This window comes from Micromys minutus (assembly GCF_963924665.1).
Source record: "Micromys minutus genome assembly, chromosome: 23".
In the NCBI taxonomy this organism is placed as follows: domain Eukaryota; kingdom Metazoa; phylum Chordata; class Mammalia; order Rodentia; family Muridae; genus Micromys; species Micromys minutus.
Genome location: NC_137958.1, coordinates 29,999,209 through 30,018,954, shown reverse-complemented (window position 1 = coordinate 30,018,954; position 19,746 = coordinate 29,999,209). Strand labels below are relative to the sequence as shown.

The following is a 19,746-nucleotide window of genomic DNA, read 5'->3' as shown; positions in this document are numbered from 1 at the left end:
TCTTAGTTGTTGTCTACATCTTAGTTTATAATGCGTCCTGACCCCCAACTCTCCCATGAACTGCCCCTCACCTAACACGCTCACATTCCCCTATTGTCTTCATGAAAATAAGTTTTAATCTCATAAACGCTCTGGCGGGTATTGTGTTTTGTGTCCTATTGTTTGTTTCATAGCATGGCACACGTATTTTGCTAAACTTGATGAATAATAATAAATTATACCAATTTTAAAATTAGTATTAAAATTGTAACTACTTGATATCCCAAACTATATTTCATGAGCTGATTTTCCTCTTCATGTATCTTTCTTTCACTTGGCTGTCTTCCATGTTCAAATACAAATCTTTCCATCTTTCCTATAACATCTATTAAACTCTTTCATTCAACTTAAAGCCTTTGAAAGTCAGGGAATCTCATTTTAGCTGACAAATAAATGTCGATACATATGGCCAGAAAATTTTAACAGTGAACCACAGCCCACTTGGCAGAATGAAGAGGGGAACCTGCACGTGCATGTATGTCACAGGCATGATAGTCCTGCTGACATGTGCTGTGTGTAGTGTGTCTAGAGAGAGGACAGCATAAATATCTGAGAGCTATTTTACACCTTCACTACTCTGTCTCTAGGAGAAGGCGGAATCTCCGCAAACCGAAGATGAGATTCCTTCTCGTGAACCGGTTCACTCTGCTGCTTCTGCTCCTCGTGGTGAGTGAAGTTTATTCTGTTTCCTGTTAAAGGGCATGCAGAGCAGCGAGGCGTGTCTGAGTGTGGGTGAACTGTGAGAAGTGTCCTTTGGACATGGCCTCATGTTGATTATTGTCATAATTTATCTAGACCATTGCGTCCCGTTTGTTTGGGGACATTCATGATGATGCAGGTCACCTTCATAGTACAGACAGCTGAGAACTGGCTTGGATAGCTTGGTTGTTTTGTTTTTTTTTTTAGCATGGTTTTGAAATGTGGATTTGGATTGTGACTTCTGGGCTCTACCATGATTTTAAAACATGTGAACTCTGTCAGTCTGGCCCTTGGTTCCTCTTAGAGTTTTTCTGAACAAAACTAAGAACCTTCATTACTTAGGGCCTACAGTTGCTCTATAGATCTTTTGTGACTTTTAAGGTCGAATTCACATGGTATAACTTCATGTTAGGACACTCTATTGCTGTCTATTCGTATTAAAATTATGAACACACCATCACATCGCCTTCAGTATAAATGGGAGATTAGCAAAAGAGGATGGTCTGAATCCCTGTCCCTATTACCCATGGATCTTAGTGAGCCTGAACTAAGTAAGCACAGAGGACTGCTCAGAACATTCTAGAACAGGCTCTAAGTGTTGTGGTATCTAGTAATGCAAAGGCAGACTGATTGACTCATATCAAAGTAGGATTCCCCGTAGCACAAAGTCATATCATCTGAAGCGATTTCCTTCTGTCCTTCGTGGTCCTTATGAATTAAACCTTCTAGAATGTAAGCCCCATGAGGGCAGGAACCAAGCTAGCAAATGTACTGCTGAGTTTTTCAGAGCCTACAGCAGGACCTGGGGGTTATTTAGAGTATTTATTGCAAAAGGGACCTGGTGGTGTGTCATCTGCTGACTGCTACAGTGGCAGGTTGGTCGTCATATGTGTGATGACACTTTCTAAAGTCTTCAAGAATGACACCACATGTATGGCAACTAAACTGTTGCATGGAAACAGAAAGATAGAGGTCGGTGGGTTGGTTGGGTTTTAAAGACAAGTGACATGTTCGTGTCTTGCTGTCACCTTTACATAAGCATGGCATTATATATTTTTTTTGCATCGTTCATAGCATAAACCCAATAATAATAAATGAGTCAAATTGCTTCATGTGTTACATATTGCTTGATTGTCTCATGATATCACTTCTGGCTTTATGTTTCCTTATTACTGTTAAAAATAACGCTCTCTCATTAGCAATTTTATTTGCATTAAATTATCAGAAGAGTTTAATTAACAACACAAAATGTTATTTTATATAAATGCTATTTTAAGAAATGCTAATTTCATTATTAGAAATATATTGTGTATTTCTATCTGCATTTATGTATTTCTATCTGCCTATCATCGGTCTATCCATCCATCTGTAAATGGAATACCCCAAGGTGCATGTTATTTAGGAAGAAAGTTATTGGGAGTCTTAATGCTCAATCAAGCAAGGACCAGGTGGGGAACAACCCAGAAAGCCTCCGCTCATCTGACAACAGAAGTTCTGACTTTTCATTCTTTCAGTGTTGAAACAATCTCTACTGAACCAAGCTTCAAACTAAGTTCACTGGAGTTTGTTTCATTATTGCAAGAATGGATGTGAAGCAGCTCCCACTGGCGTACCCATACCTATCCATGTTATCCTTACTCCTGCTGATGCTACAGTGTGTCAAACCTAATAAAGATGTTGCTGGAAACACAAGTGTCACGTTTTTTTCTATTTAGCATCCTTACACATGTTTCCCTCAGGCTCCCGTGAATTTCCAGTTGTTATAAGAACATTTCTTAATGAGTTGCCAAACACACAGGGACAGAATTCAGAATGCGGTTCTGGAAAGATCCATACCTAAGGAAAATAGTTCCTAATGGCTAAAACTTTAATTAGAAAGCAATGAGCAGATAGGCACACAATTAAACATAATCAAGTGAGCCCCAAGCTGGCTTCCAAATAGATGAACTTTGAATATCTGTCCCACAAGGGCACTGCAACCCTCCCTTCTTTAGTGGTTCAACCAGGTTAGTTTAGACTTTTAAAAATACAGTCGCATGCATCCATACAAATGTGAGCAAATTAAATATTAAAACACAAATAAGGAATTTCTTTTTTTAAAAAAAACAAAATAGGAAACCGTAAGCTGAACAAAAACACATTCTAATTTATAATGGTATATCCGAGAATGTCCTGAGGGGAGATGATTATCCGTAGCGTCTCCTGTCAGGAGCATGCGCAGTGTGTCTGTAGACCGTGAGCTTCACAGGAGCAGGATTCTCCCGTTTGCTTCAGGTCTTCCTCCTCAAGAATGTTTTCGGCTTGTCCATTTCAGTGAATATTTCTCTCTGAAAATCAGGGAAAAATGAGTTAGAACAGGGAGTTGTGTTTTGTGACGCGGTTAAAGGTCCTGCACACATTTAATTATTTTAACCAAGGTCATCGATATCTCTGCTCTCATACATTTAAAATGCATTAAATATTAAATAATTAATAGTTAAATAGTAGAGGTGTTATAATAGAAGTACCTACTCTCTTTACTGTATAAACAGTTTCTACCCAACTAAGCTGTGGGCATGTCTAAGACAGGGCTCACTTTCCCCTATAAAGATTTTAGTTTGACTCCACATCCCTTTACACAAGGAATCACCATATTTTCAGAGTGTGGAACAAACATCTAGGCCTTTTGGGCATCATTACTGCCAGTCCTTATATTCAGATATGCCTTCATTTCTCTACTATATAAGAAAGTGTTGAGAGCTGTGTTCTCTTATTCTACCATGGGGTGAAATGGCCCAGACGTTCAATTTCAAACCTTTCTCCATGGCTTTGAGCCACAGAAATTTATGCTGCTGCATGAACTTTGCTATAGTTCTTCCTTTCAAACCTTGATCGATCAAAATATGTAAACATTCTTTTAGTCTTTCTAAATTCTTCAATACCTGATTTTTTTCAACCCCTTACCTATCCTAACTAACCTATACCCCCCTTTGTCACGAGAGTGTCACCACAGTGTCATAGCAGTCCCTGAACATTTGTCTTTCCTCTCTACTCTACATAGCCTTTCTTCTCTTCTCTACACACCTCCAGAAAGCAGAGATCCTCTTCAAAGTCTTCGAAGTATCTGTAACTGTCACCGTGTCCTTTCCCTGCTCTGAATTTTGTACTATACAGCTTCCCATTGACGACATGTTACTATTACAGAGGGAGACACAGGATCAGAGACATTTGAGCATGCAGCTCAACAAATAAACAAATATGCCTTATTCATAATGTGACTTAGCACCACTAAAATGCACATCAGACTCAGTGACTGAGAAAATTGAACTCTTGATTATGAGCTAATGGAGACAATATCGTGGTGATTGTCACACTCGTACACACATGTGCAAACACACAATTTATAGAAAGCAAAGACCTGGAGATGAGGACTGAGTGGAAAGTCAGTGCCAACTTGTTCTGAAACCTGATGTATCAATATAAATATTAAAGGGTTACATTTGCTTTTATTCAATGAAAATGAATTACTATGTATAAGTCAAGTGCTAACGAAACCACTTTGAAGAACTTGAAGTCAATTCTTTTCTTTGATCTGAGGGATAAACAAGGCAAATTTTGGCAGAGCACACAATCCAAACCTGAGCAAAACCTAGCTCAAGATGTCCACTAAAGAAGCATGTTTTTCTATAGTTTCTAATTTTTTAAATATGCAACCCATGATTCTTAAGATTTACAAAGATGGAAAAGTTGGTTTAAATATAGAGATGTTTTGAAAATCAAATTATTTGCTTTGTTCATGTGTTATCTTTCCAAAGAAAATAAATTAAAATGATAGGAGATTATCAAGATGTGTGTGAGTGTGTATGACTGTTCTACATTTCCAATAGCAACTGTATATTGATTGATACAATTGTAATTGAATAGGATATAAATGTTAAAGGTAATACATTGTAAGCATAGAATATTTTACGTGGAGTTCTACAGAATGTTGCTTACAGAAAAAGATGTCATATTTTTACAATCATTGCATTTATTTGTGTGTTAATTCCTTAGCTACTCTGTAAGTAATTCCCTCTTTTACCTTTTATTCAGAGCCCAACTCCAGTTCTTCAGGCTCCTACCAACCTCACCGACTCCGGCCTTGATCAGGAGCCATTCCTGTACCTGGTTGGCCGCAAGAAGCTGTTGGATGCTCAGTACAAATGCTATGACCGGATTCAGCAGTTGCCTCCTTATGAAGGAGAAGGTAAGAAAGACCATGTGGACCTACATGTGAAGCCTAATTTAAGAGTGTTCCTTCCCAAGGTATACATAGTGCTGAGTAGCTGACATGGAATAGATCCACAGTCTCACATTATGCTGTGCCCGTGTATTTTGCCCAAACTATATGATGATTTCCCACCTATATATAGCATCATTTTGGCTAACACTTTCCCTTAGGACAAAACTACCCCCAATAACTCAGCCTTCACATCTAATAAGCATGAACAGTGTAGGCCTGAGAGACAGCAGAGAAATGCAAAGCAATTGGCAGAGAATCTGCCTGAGGGGCAACCTGCGCAAACCCTGTCTTGTTTGGATTAATTAGGTCTATGTTTCCTTTGAGAGCAGTTCATTGACAACCTCTGGTAATTCTTCTCTCTCATTACCCCATCCCCAGTCCATGGGGAATAGCCTCAGTGAGTGTGGTTCATCTGTTCACTTCTCTAGAGTAACCTTTGTAACAGCCCAAATAATCCCAGGGCCAAGTATAGTTTACCTGCTGTAGAAGTCTCAGAGAAGAAAAATAAAAACCATGTGATGGGCAAACACTGGCACAGCCTTTTAAGTTCTCTTCCATTTCTCTGAACCATCTTCAGAGCTTCAATAAGACTTTTGTACAGCCTTGAACATTCTAAGACAAAATTTAGAAGGGTGGAAAATGATGAAATATGGTCTGCTGATATACACCATTTAAGTAATAATTAAACGAAAAGATTTATCAGATGTAACACAATGATACGCTTTATTAAATTAAAAAATATATCAACCCTATATAAATATATTTCAGATATTTGAGGAATCAATTTATGTTATCAGTTTTGATTAAATAAAGCAATAACTAATTTTTTCTTCACTATTTTGAAGGTAAAGATGTGCCTCACCTTACATGAACTATAAGTATCACAATTTAAATTCAACTTCTTGGTTGAATATTTTGAAAGGGGTAAAATTTTTAACAAGTAAAAACTTATCAACATACCTCGGAGCCCATTTGATATTTTTTTCTAGGCTACATTTTAGATTTCCTCTACAATTAAATAAGTGAATGGTTTGGGGCTGCTTGCTTTATGGGAAGCCTAAATTCAGAGTCTCTTACAAAGCAAAACAAGAACCATGCCTGCCATCCAGTGAGATCTTTCCCTATGGATATACATATCACAATCATTTGAAAGTTTATTTCAAAAAAAATTAATGAGAATGACTCATTTGAGATATGATTCGTCTTGACTGCAGGGATGGGATCTAGGCTCTCTGATTGCCTCAGAATGCATTCTCTTACTTCAGCCACACGTTCTAATGTCAGTCTCTTTCTGAATTCCCAGGTCCATATTGCAACCGAACCTGGGATGGGTGGATGTGCTGGGATGACACCCCAGCTGGGGTCATGTCCTATCAGCACTGCCCTGACTACTTTCCCGACTTTGACCCAGCAGGTGAGGTCTTTACTTTCATTTTATGTTTTTGTTATGGATAAAAAAATGTGCTAAGTGGACAACCAAGCCCAAATCCACTTCATCTATTGAGGTTACATGTGTCATACGTGGTGTGTCTGACTGAACATCACCTTTCACACTGCAAAGCATTTGCATGCCTATCTTCTCGTATTCATGCTTACAATATTGAACACAACACTTGGAGTGAACCCAACTCAGTGCACGATGCTGGAGATCTCGCCATTTAGAACTAAACCCTATTTCTTAATCCTCATGCAAACTTTCACAAGTTGGAATTGATCCGCTAACCTTTACAAAACGCCTTTTTTCAGGGCTTGGTTCTGTCACCCATGTATTGTTAGATGTCAACCAGGGATGCTTTAGCAGGAGGACAGTCTAGGAGGATCAGGTTCCGGGGGAAAGAGTGACTTCATGTATCCAGGCCTCACACTCTTTTAGCATTAAATGTTTAAATGACAAGATGGTCCAGGCTATCATTACATTCAAGTCATACAGTGCAATTCACCCTCAGGCACAGCGTGTAAGCTTTCAGACATTACCTTTCTTGTCGGGATGTGATACGCTGACACATTATCATTTTGTTCCATTAACAGAAAAGGTTTCGAAATACTGTGATGAAAATGGAGAATGGTTTAGACACCCTGACAGCAACCGGACCTGGTCCAACTACACTCTGTGCAATGCGTTCACTCCTGAGAAACTGCACGTGAGTTCTATTTCAAACCTCTGTACTGGATGAGAATGCTGCGATTTGCACATGGAAGTGGACGGAAAACTGTAAAACGTGTCCTTCCTTGTGGGTGCCCAGCATCAATACTTCTGATTGACTGTGGAATCAAGCCAGATATGACTTGATATATCTCTCCATGGAGAAGATGCTTGTTTTTAGAAGATGCATGGGATTGTTTTAGAGCCAGAAATTAGGCAGCATTTTAAAGAATGCATTAATATATTTCTCCCCCTGGGAGAGCTTCAGAACCTCCAATTATCAGAGAGCAACCAGCTAAAGCTACTCTTAGGGCTCAAGTTGAATATGACTAATTTTACTACTGGGTGAGATGGGGCCTCCCATAATCCCACTGATATAATGGGGGCAGTCCAAATAATTTTCATAGGTATCTACTCTGATTTCTTAATACCCACACCTTTATCGGCTATGAAATGTTTGTAATATCTTGGGTTTAAAAAATGTTTATTTAAGTCTGCTGAGTAAGGAAACAGGTACTCTTTTGTCTTTCACTACTTTAAAATCTGAAAGATTACTAAATCGACCAGCAACTCCTTAACCCCATAGCTGGAAGAAATAGCATTAATATTTAGCTACACAGAGCATCTCTGAACAAGCCCCCTAGCTATAACATGTGCTATCATTTCCTGCAAAGAGAGGCCGGTGCATTAAGTAATTACCAAGTTAGAAACTAAAAGCACTTCATGCTTTGTTTTTCTGTTGAGAAGTTTAGAAGTAGATGAACGTTTTCCTTCATTAAAACTGAAACAAATCACAACATAACAACATAACCAAGCTAAGTAAAGACCAGGTGGACTACTTTGTCGCAAAAACAGATGAGGACACCAAAGCTAGTGGCCCCATAACACATTGCTTAGCTATTCAGCATCATAGATATATGTCTATATGTGTCCATTCATTTAATGAAGTCTGGGAGAAGTGATATGACCATGTAAGGAACTCCAATGATTATTTCATCTGCACTTCAGTGGCTCAGACAAACTTTTACAGATAACAAGACCCCAGGACCTAAAACCTGCCTGGATTGCCTGCTAAGATTAGAAACAATACATTTTAGTGTATTTAAAATCATTCCTTCAAAATTTTGAATTATATCCATCTCAAGGAATTTTGTTTTTTTTTAATGGCTCAGTTATTTTATATACCCACTATATAAAAAAATCATTCCATCCACTGCAATACTTATTATACTGTTAAGATGAATTTTCAAGGGGGTAAACATTAATTTATACTTAGGGTGGAGGAGCACCCTCATAGAGTCAAAGGGATGAGGGGTATGTGTTAGGGAATTTGCAGAGGGGAAACTGGGAAGGGGGACAACATTTGAAATGCAAATAAATAAAAAAGAAAGAAAGAAAGAAAGAAAGAAAGAAAGAAAGAAAGAAAGAAAGAAAGAAAGAAAGAAGGAAGGAAGGAAGGAAGGAAGAGAAAGGAAGGAAGAAAGGGAGAGGGGGAGGAAAGGAGGGAGGAAAGGAGGAAGAGAGGAAAGAAGGAAGAAAGGGAGGGAGGGAGGGAGGGAGGGAGGAAGGAAGGAAGGAAGGAAGGAAGGAAGGAAGGAAGGAGTTGAAACTATTGTCCCTTTCCACAATAACTGTCCATCTACTTACAAGGAGCTTTTCCAACTCTTTCTTCTAGAATGCGTACGTTCTTTATTACCTGGCTCTCGTGGGTCACTCCATGTCGATTGCTGCTTTGATTGCTTCCATAGGGATCTTCTTGTTTTTCAAGTAAGTACATTTAAAATACCACTTCTTTTTTCTTATTAGTCTACTATCAACTTTATTTTGTGTCTTGTTGCCAGCAAGACAATATCATAATGAAAGTTTCTGAAGTGCCATCCTCTGTTCATTAGCAATTATTAGTAATGTTTATCATCATCCTCAGTTTATGTTCACAGCAGTAATTCTTGAAAGAGAGCAGCTATGGTGACTGTAGGAGCATGTGCCACTGAGCATGATAAATTAACAAGAATACCTAAGTAAGCTAAATATACTTTTAACTCTACCTGAGGAGAAGATAGAGTTCTCATCATCCTCAAAGACAATGTGCCCCCTTCCTGTGGTAATTCTGCAAACCCGTAAGAACCCCATGGTCTTACAGTACACGTTCCTTTTACCCCAGCTACAGTTCCACCATGGATGGATGAGAATGTATCCTCCATTTTCTTTCACTCACGAGTCCTCAAGTTCAAATGCAACTGCCTGGTTGTGAAACACTCTTGGGGCCAGAGGAATGGCTCAAGAGTCAAATGCTTGCCATGAAAGAATGGGAACCTAAGTACAGATTCCCAGCAGCAGTTTGAAAGCTAGGCATAGCTTGTCTGTAACCACAGCAGTGGGGAAATCAATAGAGAAAGACCGGTAGAATGGGCTCAATGTCCAGACAATCACATTAAGATGGCGATCTTAAGGTTCAGCGAGGGGCCATGTCTCAAAAAAAAAAAGAACAACCCAAGAAGACACCAACATGGTGTCCAGCCTCCACACTCATGCATAGCTGTACCCGAAAGCCCTCCACTCACAGGAATGCATTCACATGCAGATCAAATAAAAATAAGCTAGAGACATTATATACACAGTGGCTCTTTATTAAAATAAAACACTCATAATTTATACCTCACTAGCTGTTTCACCTAGATTTACAAGTGTTAATTTAAAGTAAGCCACGTGCATATTCTTTATGGAGACACTGAGTTAAGTAACTATGTTAAAAACTAAGAAAAAAAAATAACAATAATAAATTGAAATAATCTGATTATTTGTGATTATTTATAATCAGATAATACTTAGATTATTGACTGCCATAAAATGAATGCAACAAAATTCTTTGACATAATAACCATTGTTATTATAGTTGTTGCTGTTGGTACTACTAATGACTGTGGAATAACACAAATTACAAAGAGTTTTTCTTGAGTTTTAAATCCAAATAATCCTCCAGGCTTAGAGGCTGTTACATGTCATTAAATATATAGTGACTTATAGAATAAGAGAATCCTAAGTGGATTTTTTATTCAAATATTTTCTTGATAATAATAAATATAATTAACCCCAAGGGAGACTAATTACCTATCCATACATCCTGAGATCAATGACTACTTTTCATTGATTCTTTTTAAATCTTCATCTGTATCATACTCAGAAATCCTACATTAATAAGTATTACACCTAAGCAATATTTAGTGAACAGTAAATGACATAAACAAATCATCAATAAGCTCCTTCCACAAAGGGTTAACAGAAGAAAGGATGATAAAACAACAAGACACAGAGAATTAATTACAAGAATTAGGAGAGTGTTTTCAATTATAATGATCAGAACACAGCAGAGTAATCACATCACATGATTAATTTTGGAATGTCTGTTCATTTCTCAATTGCTGTTCACCATGGTAAATAAATAAATCATCATGACTCACAACATCTTTGATTAAATAGCATGATGCTAAATGCCTAACTTTGAGTTCTTTTCTAGTAAAAAAAAAAAAAAAAAAAAAAAAAAAAACAAAAAAAATATGGCTTTGGCTCAGAGATAAGTAGGAGGGGCAAAACCAAAACCAAACCAAACAAACAAATAACATAAGTAATCGTGGAGATGTTAAAAGCAGGATTCCATTGGGACATCTGGAAGAAATATTAATTCCTATAAATCCTGTTATTCCCTGCCATATTTGTATGTTGTATGGAGAAGTGACTTTACTTGTGTAGTACTTATCATCACTATGCTTCTCTGGATGGCTTGTGATCATACAGAAAGACCATTCAATTGATAATATAAATTATTGATAATACCAAAAATAATATTAAAAAGATATTGATACCCTTTTTGCCACCCAGGTACAACCAATTGCAAAGATAACTGCTGGCCATTTTATGTCATGGCGTTGATACAGTGAGGGAGAGCTATGAAGAGGGAGAGAAGCAAATAGCATGGTTGAAGAGGAATTCTTTAACTATAAAAACCTGTACTGAACCCAAATGTATCACTTTCCTTGTCATGTGAGACCTTTCTATATATGATGACTTTACATTGAATTTTGGGGACATTCAAACCCCTATTTTCATGTGAACATTAACATTAGCACAAATGTACAAGTTAATGAAGGAGAGAAGAAACCCAGTACACACAGAGTAGGAAAGGATTGGGCCAGGCAGGAGCAGCAGCTGTCAATTTCTTCAGACCCAAAGGGTACCTAGCCTCACTATGAAATCAAACTCATCTCATCTAGAGTTCTTTGCTGGTGTCTACGTTCCACAGACAGAACATGAAGAACGTGAAATAGGGGGACGTCTTGGGAATAGCTTCAGGACATGGACCATGCGCCTTGTCACAAAGTTGTGGCTACACTCCTCCCTTCATTTGCTGCTTGGCATCTGCTTGTTCTCAGCAGTGGACAGTAAACTTTTGATCAAATGGTGTCATTAAGGACCTTTCTCTTAATTAACTCTCTAGCATTTATTACTATTAAAAGTAACTTTCAGTCTCACGGCTGTGATCACAAGCCACCATGAGAAACAAAAAACAAACAAACAAAAAAAAAACCATGACATGCCACTGGACAATAAATTTCAAAGCTTTCCTCTAAAAATCTGAAGTACTAAACCAAGGAATATTATCATTTAACAACCCTTAATGCTTTCATGTTGTTTCCCCCCCCCCCAGGAACCTTAGCTGCCAGAGGGTGACTCTGCACAAGCACATGTTCCTTACTTACATTCTGAACTCGATTATTATCATCATCCACCTGGTTGAGGTTGTGCCCAATGGAGATCTGGTGCGCCGGGACCCTGTAAGCACTATCTGGCTTTTATTTTAATTTCCTTGTAAAGATCACAGTACCTAAAAGTAGTGTGGTTCTAAGTGTTGACTTGATCAGTTGTTTAAGGCACAATGACATTTACTTCTGTAGTTAATTTTTGTGTTAAGAAAGCCTATTAGTGGTTCTTAAAATAATTGTGACATGTTAAAGGGGTGAGAATTATAGTTCAATGAAAACTATGCCATAATGCCTGTGCTTGTGGCTACCCAATAATTTATCAATTTTAATGATCTATTAATATCTGTGGGGAAAATATTGAGTAGCTCTTGGGAGTACAGATAATACTAGGCACACTGTACCAGTGTTCCCCAGTAAACTCCAGTTTGCCACTGATTTTTCATTATAATGCTTCCAGCATGGGCATTTGCAATCGCCTCAGCTGCAAGCACTTGTACATTTACCCAAATGAATCATATCCATTTGACCGGGTTCTATGTCGGCATGCCTTGGAAAAGATCCATACTGACATGAAGGATTATAAAGAACCTGAGGTCAACAAGACCAACATTCATGAAATTCATGCCATGCGCACCATCCTTTTATGAATTATTGAGAACTGAAGTCATTTGACTCTATCACCAAGCACTACTGTTGATATATTTTGTCAGAATTGTCTTGAGAGTTGCTTACAATGATTCACGCTTGTCTTCAACTTTCTTTTCTTTTTCTCTAAGAATTTTCTCTTCCTAGTAGTTTCTGGATGTGGCTACACTTTAGCCAACTGGGTAAATATCAATTATTAGCCAGTTGCTATTTCCCATGATGCTGAAAATTCAGTTGCTATAAAGTCAGTTCAGGAAACAGTCTAATGTTGTAATTTTGCGTGTGAAACCTTGCCTATGACATTGCCAATGTTTGATCATGTTTGTTCTGAAACATTGACAGATGCACATTTTTCATCATAACACATATATGTGGACAATGCAGTGGGAACTGTCACCACCCTTACCCCTGAGTGCACACGAGGGAAAGCTGGACCCTCATAGCAGTGAAGTGGTATGATGGGAGACGCGTGCCTTCTGTCTCCAGTCACAACCAGCCTGGGACAAACCCACAAAGGGGGAGGGGTGGGTGGGAGGGGGCTTGTCTTCTCGTAATTCATTCTCATCGGCTAGTTTGTGTAGAGGGTCCCATTAATTGAGCTGAATCCAGAAACTAGAGTTCAAGGAAGCCTTAGTAAATATAGACAGATGTTTTTATGTGCCCAGGACAGTGGGGTGGGGGAGGAGAGGGAATCCGGGAGCAAAAGTTGTAGCTCTCTAGCACAAAGGACTGGCCAGGGCATATTTTAACTTTTGTTTCTCTGCTTAGCTGCATCATGCAAGCATCTGTAGATAGCCTCATCTTTCAAATCTGGCATTTGACAGTTCTGCCAACCCAATGACAAAAATGCATGGAATCTGCCCAGAGCGTCACCCTGCATAACCGTGGTCCAGCAGTGGCATAGCAAATTAAGCTTCTGCTTAATTTGGATTCTTATGATATCCACACTTTTGCCACTTGAATGTATCCATAAAATCATTGCAATTCTTCTTTAAAATCCATGCCATCCGCCAATGGACACAAAGTCTTGTCTTACCTGAACAATATGTAACCAAATGGGTTCTCCTTGATGACTTTTCTTTTTAAATGGCAACAGATTGAAATAAAACTAATATCATTTAATTTAACACTCACAACATCCCCAGTGAGAAGTGGCTATTACCTTTTTTTTTTTTTAAGTTAGGAAACTAAAGTTCTGTGAAGGCAAATTTCTTTTCTATTATGAACACTTGGAGATAGGACTCAAGATAGTCCAATCTCATTTGATCCTATCTCTCTTTCCTATATTCTTGATGATCTGCTATTTCCTTATGTTCTTGGGAAAAAAAAAAAAAAAACAACAGTTTCATCCATTGCGAGGATTCTCTGTAATTAGCCATTGAAGTACAAGCAATGCACTAAGTGTCTCTCAGGACTGTCGGAGCTTCTTCATTTCTCATTAAAGGGCTGTTCTTCAGTCACTGAATGACCAACCACACTGACCTGGGATTGGTGCTCAGTCACATTGCAAAGTACTCATGCTCACAAATAGATTTTTCTCCCATCTGTGGAGCTTGCTCCCTGCTGTTACTAGCAAAAAAAAAAAAAAAAAAAAAAAAAAAAAAAAAAAAATTCCTCACAGTTTGTGAGATCTTGCTGACCTTGTTATCATCTTGAAAGACTAAAAAGTGAAATTCTCTACACCATTACAAAGTTTACTACTAGACTGTAGGGACAGGTGGAAATGTATCCATCAAATGAGAACAACAACAATATGTTTTACTTGGTTTTAAGAATTGCTTCTAAAATTCAAAAGAGGCATGGCACTTTTAGGACCCCCCCCCCCAGCATAATACTGGAAAGTTCACAAGGTTTCTGCTAACTGTTACCTTGTGGCTAAGTCCATACAACTTTGTACTTGGCATTTCAAATGAATTTATTATACAACTGCTATTTCATAATAGTCTCATTAGCTCTCTTTGCCAAATACTTTCTCCTTCATAGACTCATTGAGGATGGCATACTGAGTTACTTTGCCAGTCAAGCTTTTCTACCCATCACTGAACCATCCCCTACCTATCCTGTTGCTCCTCTATTGCCTAGAACCTTTATTGAAACTGGTGAGCCGGTATCTGGAGGCCCAGCTTGGCCATTGTGCTGCTGACTTCCTGGGAAAATGTCCATGAGATAATAGGAGAGCCAGAGAAACAGACAGAAAGCTTTTCTATAGTGTGCAAGAGAGAGGTTGATTCTCTCGTGCACATGAGAGCAAAGGGAAAGAGGTTTGTCCTTATGGCATGAAAAATGAAAAGCTGGTTCTCCTAATCAGTGCATTTTTAATCTCATTCTCTTAGATATATAAGAGCAAACCTCCTAAAGAAAAACTATGGAACACTGAAACAAACAAACAAAAAATTCTATCCAATCAATTAAGCACTTAGTAGGCACTCACCTTGCAAGGGTATAGTCTACAGCAAGTACATTCATGAAGTCCCAGTTTCTTCAGGATCTTCCCCCATCCAGAAGATAAGTTCTGAGGATTACAGTTGGCCTTGTCATGTAGGCATGAGGAAAGTAGACATCCCCTCTGTCACCATATGATTGAGTATAGAGGGGGAGGACAAGCACTGGGAAAACTCAACTGTTTTTCCCAAGTTCCATCTTTCTTGGGAGAAAAGTTCTTCTTGTCTAATGAAACAGCCTTACCAGCAACCAAAGGTTGAGGACCATGTTCTTAACCCTACTAAGTGATATGCAGAATCATGCATTTAAAGTTACTTCAGTGTTGTGATTTGAAGAATCTCTCCTCCCAGAAAGGTAAACCAAATTGTATGAAACCAAGGATCTGCCTCGCCATAAAAAGCAGAAATAAGCAAACAAACAAGCAAATAAATAAGAGCAGAAAAGAAAACACAACTGAAAAAGAAACTTTTTGGAAATGCAATATTTAGTAATCAGCTAATATTTATTAAAATATAATGTGAGCACTACATCCATAGTCATAAAATTGAAGAAAAGCTAATTAACCATCACACTTTCCATTTCTAAATATCTTATAAACTCTGTCTCCTTTAAGGAAAAACACAATACTTAATTTTCAGTAATATTTTCTCTAAGTATACTAAATCTGAGAAGTGACATGTTTTTCTACTTCAATTCATTAAATCTCCAAGAGTCACAAATTTTTTCTGCCCAGTAATTAAGGGAATATATTAAAAGAAGAAATCCATTCTTAGTAAGAGAGGCCACCTCATCTCATATGTACCAATGTGGGTTTTCCCACACTTGCAAGAGCTTTTATTTAGTTGTGAGGGTTACAAAAGGACATGGGACATCCCTCTCAACAGTGGTGAATCTCTGTGGCTCTCTGATCCCTTATTCATCAAGGTAGTGACTTGCTACCTCTAAAGGTTTTGTTTTTTAGGTTTTTTGTTTTTTGGATAGGTTTATTCTTACCTATATTAGCCAAAATAGGAATCTTATTCCTTCACCTTCTTCTGGTTTTGTTTTTCAAGTTAAATTTAAAATAATCCATGCCATAAATAAGGGCTGAACAGATCCTCAGTTTACTGAGTGATGTGAAAATTGCCCATTGTCATTAAAGCGTTTCATTTCCATGATGTCCAAATTTTTCACTTTTCTTGTTCTATCTGTTCACTCAGGGATATCCATGAGGCAGCTTTAAAAGCATTGTTCTTATTGCATCTAAAGGAAGCTGCCAGGATACTTGTCTTTTTCTAGCAAGTTACTTTCTATCTGGCTCTACAAGACACAATTCAGGGAGATTGGTTTTTACTGGGAATCTGAGCACTTTGCACCTGGAAGGCTAGGACAATCAGATTACATTTCTATATAGCCTCTTAGCTAAGTAAGACAAAAGAGTCCCAAGTTCAAGAATGGCATGACTCTCACATGTCCATGACAGCTGAGCCACCAGACTATTCCACAGTGTCATTCCAGTAGATTACAGAAAGGTCAACTTGAAAGTGTGCTCAGAATCTAGACTCTGTGGATTGTACAATCCAGGGTGAAAATGTTGGCTCCTGCCCAGAGCAGGCCATTGGTACAAGGCATAAAATGGAAGTGGTGACTGAGGGAAAGACTGGAATGACAAGTCCACAGTGGATTAAACTAGACAAGAGTTACCAATTTCAGAATCCTATAGGAATAGGGACTGAAAATAAACCTATATGATGGATTTGGTGGGGCAATGTAGGAGCATATTACCAACGAGTCATCTTGTAATGGCTACTCTACCCTGGCCTACTATTCTTCATCTTACTTATATGGCAAGACCAGTTTTATGGGGGAAATCTTTTTAATTTGGTTCATGCTTATCCAGCCATTATAATCACCACACAATTTTACAGATTATGTGGTTGATTTAAGAGAAAATGGTGATGGCTGAGTTGCTCCTCTATTGCATATTAGAATAAGGCAAATACAGTGCCCTAAAATGAAAGGGTATTATTCTCAGAAAGGTGAGGAGCTGAAGCTCTGAGTCTATCTCTGTGTTTGATGCCATCTGAACACATATGTCCAAAGGAATCTAAGAGTATAATTAAATCTAAATAAGATTTAATTTAAGGTACTGAGACTTAAGGTACCAACAGTTCAGTTGGGAACTTGGATTTAGCCCTGTAAAGTGCCTATTCGAGAAAACAAAGAAAAATTCAAAGAAATATAATCTAGACTGTATACCAGAGAGTCTCAATAATGTTATCTAAAAATTGTTCAAAAATGCCAAATATATAAAAAAAATTAAAAGTATGGCCCATTGTCAAGAGAAAGTACAGACATGTTTGGTGGCTCATTCCTGTAATCCCAGCATTCCCAGCATTCAGAAAATTCTGGAACCAAAAAGCAGAAATACCAAGATGTGAATAAGTTAGATTAGATTAGCTTATTTGCAGGGTGGAGGCCACAAAGAAAGATTTGGCAAAATCGATGGCTAACCAAGAGAAACTATCCAATTTGAAGAAGATACATAAAATACAGGGGTGGGGGGCCAGGATGAATAGTCTCAAGAACATGTAAGCCAAATACATAAAAATTAAAAATAAAGATATCATAAATACCATAAGAGACATCAAAGAACTGGCTGGAAACAAACTGAATCTTAAAGGGCCAACAATGTTTCAAATGTTATGAAGGATAAATAGATTTATTTTGTCTTAATCAAATTCCGCTTCGTGAACAAGGAATTCATATTGTTAGGGAAAATGGTCATAATTCTCATTACACATACTAATTTCAGAAGATATATAACAAGAGAAAATATACATGACCAATTTATTTACCTCAATAAGTCTCTATGTCTAACAGGGAGAACCAGAACATTCTAGATTAAGTTCAAGATGCCTTTATGAACTTATTCATAAGCATTTTAAATTGTCCGTTTGGAACCTGAAAGTTGTTTGTGGAAAATCGAGGCATAAGGAAAGACTTTTACTGAGTGACAGGAGCTAGAAGATTGGGTCAATTATTGATCACCAAAGAGATTCTGTATGCGTCCAAGGGAACCTACCCTTTCCAAAAAAATTTAAAATGCTGTGCAAAGCAAACCAACTCTTCCGGTGGGGACCCAGGAGAAAAGTAACAGGATTTATGTGAGTATATTGTTTACTGAGTTGCTATCATCAAAAGGCAATCTTTCTGGACACTTAGAAGAACATTGACAAGGATCCAAAATACAACCAACATAAAAATTCAGTTTAGGAGAGTTTAGCTCAAGGTTATACATTTTCTATGGATGTCAGCAGCCTGACCCCCTAAGATACGTCCTGATGTCTACAATATTCTCAAGAGTTTAAGCAATATTAGGTCAAATCAAAGGCCATGAAAGTTGTGTCCACTCTTGAATCAGCAGTTCTGGTCTACGTACTAAATAATAATATTAATGAAGAGCTGAAACACTCAATCAAGCAATATGAGCTATATACAGAACCATATTCGTTTACATTGAATAAGCATCTGTTCCACAATCTCTGTCTGAATTACTGGATAGTCCTTGGGATAGTGGTGAAGGAGTCCAATGTATGAAATGAAATAATAATGCAATAAAGGCAATGTGGAACCTTAGCCTAAACATAGGCCCCATATCTCTGCTGCATGGGATCCTTCAATTATGACTTCCCACACATCAAGTTAAATGTTTAGAAACTGAATTATTGATTCATCTTCCCTTGATCAAAGTAAACGCAGCTTCCCACCCACCCACTTTTGTATTATTAAAGTGGACTGGTGAGAAAACACGATTTCTAAGGTAAAGAAGTGTGCTGAATCACTGGAGATCACACAAAAGAGCAACAGGGTTTATTTCTGTTTTAAAACAAAACTTGGCAGAACTAAGACTTGGAAGCTTTAGTTCAGGGGAAACCATTTTGGAGTTAGCACACTAGCCATTTTAAATTAATTCGAAAATTTTTTTAAAAAAAGTTATACGAAGTAATGTACTCTTACATTGTTTCTTTAAAAAAAAAAAAAAAAAAACTTTTTTGTTCCACAGTAATGAAAGAAACAGGCGAGAGTTTCTTTGTATCTGCTCCTTTTTGCTTTATTGTTCTCCTAAGAATTTGAGAAGTAAATTCAGTCAGCCACCTCCCTTAGTATAAAACAGTCTGCATTGCAGCAACCTGCTCTGTCCCCTCAAAAGAGCAAAGTATGATCAGAGCACTTTATAATTATCCACCAATGCTTTCAACCTCGTTTCCACTCCGTGCTGGTTGCCCACAAATTGAGTAGAGAATTTAATGTCCTTAAAACGAGCCCCTCTAATTAACTTCATTGATTCTCCTAAATGCCAGACTTGGTTATGTATCTGAGAAAACAATTGTTAAAATAACGTAATAGTCAGATGAACTGGAAAGTATGTATATTTCTAGACGCCATTGTGCATGATTGTGTTTGTTTACATGTCTTGTCTTACCACCAGAAGACCACTCCCTTGATCATGAGCATTGAACTCTGCAAGAATGGATCCGTTAAGGAATACATGACTATTATTCTTAATGACCCCTTGATAAATTTGTTTTAAGGCAAAACAAGAAAGTCTTGATATGCTTGCAAAGAAAGTAAAAGACAAAATAAAAGACAAATGCATTTCTTTCAAGTCGTGGCTATTGTGCTGGTGGGCCACGAATTCAATATCGATGAAATCAATAATATATATCAAATAAGGTGCCTGCACGCAAAACGGAAAACAAAAGCTATGTTCTGATTAT

General features: G+C 37.8%; 1 protein-coding gene across 1 annotated transcript in view; it reads left to right on the top strand.

Annotated features, from left to right (window-relative positions):
• Positions 1 to 19,746, top strand: part of CALCR (calcitonin receptor) — a gene marked incomplete at both ends in the record, with an annotated part of 39,598 nt that overhangs the window by 8,593 nt on the left and 11,259 nt on the right. Inside the window, 7 exons of the mRNA XM_080936511.1 lie at positions 627 to 705; positions 4,810 to 4,963; positions 6,303 to 6,413; positions 7,028 to 7,140; positions 8,818 to 8,909; positions 11,845 to 11,971; positions 12,887 to 12,997. Of these exons, the coding sequence (XP_080792637.1) occupies positions 627 to 705; positions 4,810 to 4,963; positions 6,303 to 6,413; positions 7,028 to 7,140; positions 8,818 to 8,909; positions 11,845 to 11,971; positions 12,887 to 12,997 (787 nt within the window). The remainder of the gene's footprint in view (positions 1 to 626; positions 706 to 4,809; positions 4,964 to 6,302; positions 6,414 to 7,027; positions 7,141 to 8,817; positions 8,910 to 11,844; positions 11,972 to 12,886; positions 12,998 to 19,746) is intronic.